The sequence below is a fragment of the Cebus imitator genome, unplaced genomic scaffold, assembly GCF_001604975.1.
Source record: "Cebus imitator isolate Cc_AM_T3 unplaced genomic scaffold, Cebus_imitator-1.0 Scaffold36, whole genome shotgun sequence".
Taxonomy (NCBI): Eukaryota; Metazoa; Chordata; class Mammalia; order Primates; family Cebidae; genus Cebus; species Cebus imitator.
In genome coordinates, this window is record NW_016107351.1 from 877,930 (window position 1) to 888,168 (window position 10,239).

At 49.2% G+C, this 10,239-nt stretch overlaps 1 protein-coding gene across 1 annotated transcript; it reads right to left on the bottom strand.

The window, feature by feature from the left end:
• Window positions 1-7,344: 7,344 nt before the first annotated feature.
• Window positions 7,345-8,993, bottom strand: TEX19 (testis expressed 19). The gene has a single exon (XM_017524738.2). It carries the CDS (start codon window positions 8,961-8,963, stop codon window positions 8,403-8,405), a length of 561 nt encoding a protein of 186 aa, XP_017380227.1. The 5' UTR covers window positions 8,964-8,993; the 3' UTR covers window positions 7,345-8,402.
• Between the last annotated feature and the right edge of the window lie 1,246 nt (window positions 8,994-10,239).

The following is a 10,239-nucleotide window of genomic DNA, read 5'->3' on the forward strand; positions in this document are numbered from 1 at the left end:
AGCTACTCAGGAGGCTGAGGCAGGAGAATTGCCTGAACCCAGGAGGCGGAGGTTGCGGTGAGCCGAGATCGCGCCATTGCACTCCAGCCTGGGTAACAAGAGCGAAACTCTGTCTCAAAAAAAAAAAAGAAACCATGGAAACCAGAAGAGAATGACATCTTGAAAGCACCAAAAGGAAGGAGTTTTCACCAACAATTTATGTATAGTAAAATAAAGATACTTTCAGACAAAGCAGTAACATTTGTTGCAGCACCAAAAATACTGAGAGCTCTCCAAGCTTTCCATCTGCTGACAGAATATGACCCCAGGGAGAAACTCAGAAGTGCATGGGAAAATGAAGTGCCCCAGAAAGGTAATTATGTTTGTAAATAGAAAAGATGAAGATTGTGTGCAGTAACAGCACGGTGACATGTGGTGATAACACACGTAGACTAATATCCATGACAATAAGAGCACCAGGTGTAGAAGGGTGAGTGAAATTACACATTTGGACAGTTCTTGTTGTCGTGTAAGAATTCACATTTCAAAGAATTAACATCATTCATAATATACTCTGACCACAAGAGAATGAAATTAGAAATCAATTTAAAAATAAACTACCAAGCGCTTGGAAATCCAGCAGTGCTCTTCTAATATAATCCATGAATCAAAGAAAAAACATGGAAATTTTAAAATATTTTGAACTAAACAATGATTAAAATACAGCATTTGTTGAATGCAGCTAACACAGTGCCTAGAGAGAATGTGTAGCTTGCTTTCTATTTATTTATTTATTTTTGAGATGGAGTCTTGCTCTGTTGTCCAGGTTGGAGGGCAATGGTGCGATCTCGGCTCACTGTAGCCTCCACCTCCCGGGTTCAAGCAATTCTGCCTCAGCCTCCTGAGTAGCTGGGATTATAGGTGCCCACCACCACGCCAGGCTAATTTTTGCATTTTTAGTGGAGACGGGGGTCTCACCGTGTAGGCCAGGCTAGTCACGAACTCCTGGCCTCAAGTGATCCGCCCGCCCTGGCCTCCTAAAGTGCTGGGCTTACAGGCGTGAGCCACCGCACCCAGCCAGAGAACATGTAGTTTTAAATACCTATATTAGTAAAGAAGAACACAGAGCAAATTAAGCCTAAAGAGAGTAGAAAGACGAAATAATGAATAGATATAAAACAGAAACGCTATAGATAAAACATCAACAAAGCCAAATGTTGATTCTTTGACAAGGTTAACAAACTCAATTTTCTAGCAAGAAAAATTAGAGAAAACAACAAATTACTAACATTCAGAATAAAATAGAGTATCACTGTGGATGGCACAGATGTGCAATCAGGGGATATTAACAACTTTATTTACACCTTAAAACTTAGATGAAAGCATGAATTCTTTGAAAAACACAGTTCACCAAATAGACACAGAGGCACAGCCAGACAAGCCTGCAGCCTCCTTATTTTACACAGCCGAGCAGGGCCCCTGGGTGCACAGGTTTCCTAGCGCTTCGAGAACAAATTACCACAAATCAGGTGGCTCAGACCACGGAAATGTCTTCCCTTGTTCTACAGGCCAGAAGTCTAAAGTCAAGGTATCAGCAGGGTGGTTCCTTCTGAGCGTGAGGAAGATTTGGCTCCAGGCCTCTGTGCACCTCGGGAAGAGATGTCCTGAGCTTGTGGTTGCAACCTTCCAGTTCTGTGTCCACTTGCTGTGGCCTGCTCTGAGGGGCAGCCCTTGAGGGGGACTGAGGTCTGGATGATCAGGGTGCAGACACAGCCTTGCAGGTGCTGCCCACCTTGTGGCTCCCAACAGGAGGCTTCAAGGCCCTGACGCCAGTGACTCTTGTGTCTGCAGGGAGCTCCGTGGACTGGCAGGCCTGTAGCACCTCCTCCTGCAGCTCCCTGGGAGTCTCTTTCACCCAGCTCAGCTCCACGGGACCTCAGCACATGTTGTTCCCACCCAGCGCTTCTGGATGTTCCATAGGAGAGCATGGGCTGCCCCTGTGTGCTGTTTCAGAGCTGGAGGAGCACTTGTAGGACAGGCAGCCATGGGCCTGCTGTGGCTGTGGCCAGTTCAGTCTACGATGGCTTCTCCTAGGCCTGCTTAAGAGAACGCCACGTCCTGATCTTGTGGAAACCTGGCTTAACTCCCTAATCCCCACTCAGGATTTCTAAACCTTTCTGATTTCTGTGTAGACGATAAGATCAACTACAGCGTTTTGCCTTTTTTTTCCTAAATCTTGTACATCTCATTTAGTTTTCTCTGCTCAACCCCGGATGTAATGTTGAGTAGTTGGGGTGATGACAAACACCCCCATCTTTCACTCTCATGAAGGAAAATTCTCCCAGAAGTTTCACAAGGAAGTACGATATTGAGCAGATACCCTTTGTCAGGGTAAGGAAATTTCTTTCTATTCTGTTAATAAGAGGTTTTGGTTTTTTTAAAGAGTTTTTTAAATGAGTAAAAGGTGATTTTTATCAAACACTATTTCTACCTCTGTTGAGATGATCATGTGATTTTTCCTTTCTAATCTGTGAATGTGTTAGTACATTGATAAATTATTTGACATTGGCTCATCTATACATTTATGAATTAGACGCTACTTGGTCATATTTTTCATAATTTGTTTTTATGGTGGTGTATAAATTTAGATTCATTTCTATCATCTTATTTAATTCTCAGATTTTTCATCTTATTTACGTTTTTCTTTTCTTCTGCTGTATTGATAAAAATGTCAATATTCCACTGTTTTCACCTTGATATTTGGAAGCTGTAAATGGTATTTGTATTCTTTTTGTGATTTCTAACTTTTTTTTTTTTTTTTGAGACGGTGTCTCGATGTGTTGCCCAGGCTGGAGTGCAGTGGTGCAATCTTGGTTCACTGCAATCCTCCGCCTCCCAGGTTCAAGCAATTCTGCCTCAGCCTCCCAAGTAGCTGGGACTACAGGTGTGCACCACCATGCATGGCTAATTTTTGTATTTTTAGTAGAGACAGGGTTTCACCGTATTGGCCAGGCTGGTCTCAAACTCCTGAACTCATGGTCTGCCCACCTCGGCCTCCCAAAGTGCTGGGATGACAGGTGTGAACTACTGCGTTCAGTCGATTTCTAACTTTTTAAGACACTTAGTTTGAGAATTTCTGTCTGAGTGTGGTGGCTCACGCCTGTCATCCCAGCACTTTTCGAGGCCCAGATGGATCACCTGAGGTCAGGAGTTCGAGACCAGCCTGGCCAATACGGTGAAACTAAAAATACAAAATTAGCCGGGCATGATGGCATGTGTCTACAATCAATCCCAGCTACTCTGAAGGCTGAGACAGTAGAATCACTTGAACCCAGGGGGCAGAGGTTGCAGTGAGCCAAGATTGCGCCACTGCGCTCCAGCCTGGGCGACAGAGACTCCTTCTCAAAAAAAAAAAAAAAAAAGAAAGAAAGAAATAAAATTTCCAACCAACTCACAGATATTCCATGTTGCTGTTCCCCATCTGGACATGAAAATTGCCTTGGGCACTCTCACCTTTCCCTGGCCACACCTCCCTCACCTGTCTCCCTGCCTAGTTATTGTTTGGAGACTTGGAGTCGCCTTAGAAATTTTCACAAAATCAATCAAAAACAATCAGTACACGCACAGGGAGGCCTTTGTCACCCAATAGAGAGGAAATCCCCGACACAGCTCTGCCCGAAGCTAAGGCTCGACAAGCCCGCAGTGGTCGCTGCTCTCAGCCTCTCCTCCTGGGGTCAGTGATCCAGGGCTTGTGTTGGCTGATTTGCTGCTTTTGTTCCAAACACTCTGTGATCCTGAGATCATGTGATGCCAGGTCACAGAGAGATGCCTCCAAGCGCTAATGACTGCTAAAATCACTGGGCAGCCCAGCCTGATAGAGCCCTCAGGGCCACAGACCAAGATATTTGGATGACCAAGACAGACGTGGCCAGCAGGCTTCGGACAGTTCCCTGTGCTTCCAGGAGCGATCACGGTGTCTGCTTCTGTCATGATGTCCTGCAGGGCCGCAGGTCACACAGCAGGGCTCTCCTCTCCATTTGTACCGGGAGGGAAGGACAAAATGCTGTCCAGTGTGGATGCTGGACAGACCCTGTAGACCATGAGGGCCTGGGCTGCCCTCAGAATGGGTATTAGGGCTGAGGTGACAGCAGGGAGGAGGGAACTTGAGGGCTGAGGGTGCTGCCAGGAGGGGTCATTCCTTTGGGGAAGCTGTTGGAGGACACCTGAGGATCCTCTTCTACTGCAAGGTGACCTTGGCCTGAACCCAAGAGGGCCTGAGAGGCCAGAGTGGGGCTCCCACAGGACCTGAGGAGCACTGCCTGGGGCTGCTGCCACCCACGGAGGTCGTGGGGGCCCCCACCCCTAAAACACTGTGCTCTGTGCAAAGTGGCTCTGCCTGCCTGTGGTTCACTTTATAAACCATTAAATTATAAATCGTAAAGCTCCTAATTTCTGCAAATGTGACTTTTAAAGTTTCACTCTGCACTCAATGGGTTCATTGTGTTTTGCAAGGAAAATTTTTCTGAAAGAAGTACTTTTTTTTTTTTGAGACAGAGTCTTGCCTTGTCACCCAGGCTGGAGTGCAGTGGTGCTATCACAGCTGACTGCAACCTCCACCTCCCAGGTTCAAGTGATTCTCCTGTCTCAGCCTCCTGAGTAGCTGGGACCACAGGTGCACGCCACTATACCCAACTACTTTTTGTATTTTTAGTAGAGATGGGGTTTCACCATGTTGGCCAGGCTGGTCTCAATCTCTTGACCTCGTGATCCACCCGCCTTGGCCTCCCAAAGCGTTGGGATTACAGGCGTGAGCCACCGCGCCCGGCCCAAGCACTACTTTTCCACTGGATTACTAAATTCCGTAGAAGATGAGGTTCCACAGACAGAACTGGTTTCAAGAGGGCTCTTTTTAGGTGCCCATCCAGCCTGATGCTTGTGTTTTTCAGAATTGAAGAGGATTCTTTGTTCAGAACCCACCTTGCCTCCCAGGTGCTCAGAGACCAGAGGCCCATCCTGCCGCAGACACTGGGGTGGAGATCCTTGATGAAAATAAGGGAACATGGCCAGGCGCAGTGGCTCATACCTGTAATCTCAGCAGTGGGAGGCCAAGTGGGAGGATCACTTGAGCCCAGGAATTCAAGACCAGCCTGCACAACACAGCAAGACTCCATCTCTATAAAAAGAAAATAATAAAAATAAGGGAATAAAAGTGAGAGGTGGGGGCAGCTCAGGCTGAATGCACCCCAGATGGAGTGAGGGAATCTCATAAGGAGCAAAGACACATAGAGAAATGGCCAGGCACTCAAAGCTCAAATTAGAGCTCAGCCATTGGCCATCAGCTGCCTGGAGTCCTACCCAGGGCACATGGGCCCACTTCATTACCCAGAGCTGAGAGCTGTTTTTTCTGGAAGGAGGTCCCAGGGGCACACCCCTGCAGGGCCTCCCACCTCTCCCAGAGCACCTCTGCGGTTAGTGAGTTCACTTTACTCTTCCGGGAGACGCTTCCCTTGATGTTGCTAATATTTCCCCTTACTTTCAACCTCAGACACTACAACTTCCCCAATCTTGGTCTCAAACGCCGCCAGATCTTAGACACAGCTGGAGAGACGATAACATCAATCGAACCAATGAGAACTCCACGGGTCTGCAGCTGGGTGAGCCTATTAATTAGCGAAAAGCCTTGGACATCTCAGCAATCTGAAGTGATGGAAGGGCGTAAGCTGGCAGGAGACAATGTGGAATTCAGAGCATTTCCCCTGACTTAAAATGTCCAAGCTTAGGAAAGCTCATAGAGTGAGGAGACACGTCTAGGGCACATAATAGTCTTCTCAAAATCAACTTTTGGGGCCCCAACACTACAGCCTTCCTGGTCCCAGGAGGCCTCTGTGAAAAGGTTCCAGTTCAGGATTCACCACATGTCCTGAGTGAAGAGGCTGAATTCAGAGCTCTAGAAAGCCCTTCTAGGGATTGCAAAGGTGGCAGTCAAGGCTGGAGTGGGGGCAGAAACCCCAGGGGCCCCAGATTTCTCTTGCAAGCATACAACCAAAGGCACATGTGTGTACCATGCCATGGAGCCAAACACCTAACCCTGTGTCATGTAACAGTGTGGGGGTTCCTCTCCCTCAGCATGGCCATTCCCCTTCTTCCTGCCTTCCTGGCAGACAAGGCCAGGGGCCCTACCTCCTTCTTGAAGGAGCATCATCTCCAACCATGTCCGACAGCAGTGGAGGGCCCCAATGCTGAAACTAATGGAGAGGCCCCAGCAGCAGCTAAGTCCAAAGAGGCAGAGCCCTTTATCCATCAGGCCTCTTCCTGTAGGTCTTCTGTCTTCACTGTCTCCATCACCATCATCACCAGCACCGTAGCCATCGTAATTGGCATCTGTCTCCTGAACATTAGCAGCCTTTACATGTAGTTTGGTCTGTAGACTTAAAAAAAATTCTGGGCACATCTACATGAAATTCTGTGTTTGAACAATTCTTGTTACTTAATTAAAAAAACTGATTATAAATATTATAAAATATTTTTATATAAAATTTTAAATATAATTATGAAAATTCTAGGACACATGTCTACATTAAATTCTGTTTGAACAATTCTTATTGTTCAAAACATGGCCCTTCTTTAAGTATTTGAGATAGGGTCTCGCCCTGGCACCCAGGCTGGAGTGCAGTGGTCTGATCTTGGCTCACTGCAGCCTGAACTCTCAAGCTCAGGCAATCCTCCCACCTCAGCCTCCCAAGTAGCTGGAACTACAGGTACACAGCACCACGCCCAGTTAATTTTTGTATTTTTTGTAGAGATAGGGTTTCACCATGTTGCCCAGTTTAGTCTTGAACTCCTCAGATCAAGCAATCCCGGACTCAGCCTCCCAAAGTTCTGGGATTACAGGCGTGTGCCACCTCACCTGGCCTATTTTTTGAGACAGGGTCTTGCTGTTGCCCAGGCTGAAATGCAGTGGCACAATCGTAGCTCACTGTGGCTGGGGACCCCTCCTGCCTCAGCCTCCTGAGTGGATGGAGCTACAGGTGTGTGCCACCATGCCCGGCTAACTTTTTATATCGTTAGTAGAGATGAAATTTCATGATGCCCAGGCTGGTTTCGAATTCCTGGGCTCAAGCAATACCAAAGTGCTGGGATTACAGGCATGAGCCCCTGCGCCTGGCCCTGTATTTCTTTATAAGCAATGTGAAACAAACTCCATGATGAGCCTGAAAACCGACCAGAACCCTCTGCTCCTCTTCCTTTTGTCCTCTTTTCCCACCACCTGGTGGGATTTCGAGCCAGTAAAGGTGGCTTAGCCCAGATACTGAGAGGACAAGGGGAATCAACAGAACTTGCTGAGGTATAGGACTTACACAGGAGCTTGACTGAAAGCCTGTGACTATTTAATTAAAAACATTTAAAACAGGAATTAAATTGCATCAACGGTCAACGTTTGAAACCAGCTCTTCCTGTAGACCAGAGACCCTAGTGCTGCTGACAGGGTCTTGTGCCAGCCCTTAGATTGTCCTGGCAAAGTCGAGAACACATCCAGGTCACAACAGATTCTGGTGTGTCCTGCAGAGTATGTGTTTTACAAGCAATATCCCACCCCATGGCCAAGGTGAAATAGCCACAAGTTCTGTGCCCTGGCCCCATGTCACAAGCAGCACAGCGGCCACTCAGGCCAACACATCCAGAACTATGTAACAATCAACAGATAAGAACTTGTTTCCAGGTTATGAATATTTGTAACGCTTCCCTCTGATGCCACAACAGGCCCTATCTCCCAGCCCCTAAAGCTGCTCCCCATAATTCCTCTGGCAAAGGGCTCATCCTTTACCAACTGCTGCCCTCGCTGTTGTGGAAGAGCAATTGCTGGCTCTTCAGTCTGATGTCCTGGTATACCCAGATCAATGGCAGCTACATGAGCCTTAGCCTCACAGTTCTGGGGCCCTGGACTGAGGCTAGAAACAGGGCACCTCCCCCATGGCCGAGACTCCTGCAACAGCCAGGCTTTCCTCAGAACCCCTGCTCTGTGTCTCAGGGGTGCTGGGATCCTGTCCTTGGCTGGAGGACTGTAGCTTACAGGTCGACTCCCCCTTCTCTCTCTCCCTGTTGGTCTGGGGTGAATAAGAGACTATGATGAATCCCCTTTTCTGCAGGGCAGTGTCTGCAGGGACCAGCTCTGCCCTGTGTCCTGTTGAGGATGTTTCTAGAATGCTCAGCTTCCACTGATGCAGGTCCTGCTCTTGGGGTGCATCTTAGAGTCTCACCACTCACCCCTCACCAGGTTCCAGTAGCAATTTCCAGTGCTGCCCTGGGGTCCTCAGGGCCCTGTTCAGGGTCATCTTCTGGAGGTAGATGGCATCGTAGCAGTCCACCATGGAGACAAGCTGCAAGGCCAGTAACCAGGCCTCAGCCGTGGCAGGGTCCACTGCCTAGGTAGTACCCAGCTCCAATACCATGGGCTCCCCTGGGGGCAGGTCCACTTTGAAAGACTCCTGCCATGAAGAAAAGAAGCTTTTCCAGTGTGAGCAGATAAGAGGCAGATCCAATCTCCAGGGAAGACCCTGGGTCCAGTCAGCATCCTCAAGAGCCAGGCCCAGGGGCTCAGCGTCCTGAGGCCCCAGTTCAGTGGCCACAAATTCGAGGTCCGGGTCTTCGTCTTCCACCTCTTCTGGGGCTGATGCCAGGGTCTCTGGCTCCCATGCCTCAGAGCCCACCTGCATAAGCTGCTCGGGGCTCTGCCCCCAGCCCAGCTCCATCTCTGGGGACCCCTCCTGCTCAGACTCTGCCTCAGTGTGCTCCATCAGCTCAGGGTCCCAGTTGACTTCTTCCAAGATCTCTGACTCCAACATCTCTTTAAGGTCCTCAAAGGCACGCTTGAAGCAAGTGAAGCAAACGCTTAGCTGGTCTCCATGTTGACGCCGATACATCCAGGAGGCGTAGAGGTAGGATATGCCCTCTTCCTCGAAAGGCACACTGACCGGGGGGCACATGGCCAGGCTGCCTGCCTCCTGCTGGGGTGGACAGGAGCGGGAACTTGAGGGAACCTGAGGGAAACCAGGGGAAACTTAGAGAAACTGAGGGAACCTAAGAGATACTGAGAGAAGCTGTGGAAACCTGAGGGAAACTGAGGAAAATCTGGCTGCAGGTGCTGGGGCCAGTAGGATGCTGGGGGGCAGGGATGAGGGGGACAAGGAACAGGAGAAAGGGGTTTCCTGTCCTGGGATTTGGGGTGGGGTGGATGACCTGGGTCCCAGCTCAGTGGGGACCTGCAGAGGGTGAAAGCTTGAACTTCTGGAAATGTCCTCAGCTTCTGTAGTTGCTACGGTCTCTGGAAAGGCAAAGGGAGGGAGATTAGGCGCCCCAGCAGGCAGGGCGGGAGTGGACTGCGGGAAACAGCAGAAACAGGCATGTCAGTTCAGACCGGCCCTTACTGGGGACCCTGTTCAGTTTGAACAGCACTGGGGCTGGGAGGCCTTCAGTTTCTCCAACTGACCTCTCTGGGCTCATCGCTTCCCCCTACACCTCAGGGACCCCAACTGTCAGTCTCACCTAACAGAACCTGAAGGAAACTGAGGGAAAGCGGCAGAGCCTGAAGGGAACTGAGAAAAACTGGGGAAACTGGAGGGAAACTGGAGGGAAACTGGAGGGAAACCTGAAGGAAAACTGGGGAAACCTGAGAGAAACTAAGGGAAGCTGAGGAAACCAGAGAGAAACTGAAGGAACTTGAGGGAACCTGAGAGAAACTGGGGCAAACTGGAAGAAACAGAAGGAAGTTTGGGGAACCCAAGAAACTGAAGGAAGCTGAGGAAAACTGGGGGAACCTGAGAGTAATGGGGGAAAGCTCAGAGTAATGGGGGGAAGCTGAGAGAAATGGGGGGAAGCTGAGAGAAACCGGGGGGAACAGAGAAAACTGAGGAAACCTAAGGGAAACTGAGGGAACTTGAGGAAAATTGGGGAAACTTGAGAGAGACTGAGAGGACCCGAGGAAAACTGGGGGAGCCTGAGTGTAATGGGGAGACCTGAAACTGGGGAGACTTGAAACTGGGGAGATCTGAAACTGGGGAGACCTGAGAGAAACTGGGGAGACCTGGGGGGACCCATGGGAAAGTTGGGGGACCCGTGGGAAAGTGGGGGGACTTGAAACTGAGGGGATCTGAGGGAAACTGGGGGAACCTGAGAAATTGAGGAAACCTAAGGAAAACTGAGGGGAACTTGAAGGAACCTGAGAGAAACTGAGGGAACCTGAGGAAAACTGGAAGAATCTGA

Excerpts from the sequence above, each read along its gene's own strand:
- TEX19 (XM_017524738.2), bottom strand. The coding sequence starts at position 8,963 with ATGTGCCCCCCGGTCAGTGTGCCTTTCGAGGAAGAGGGCATATCCTAC.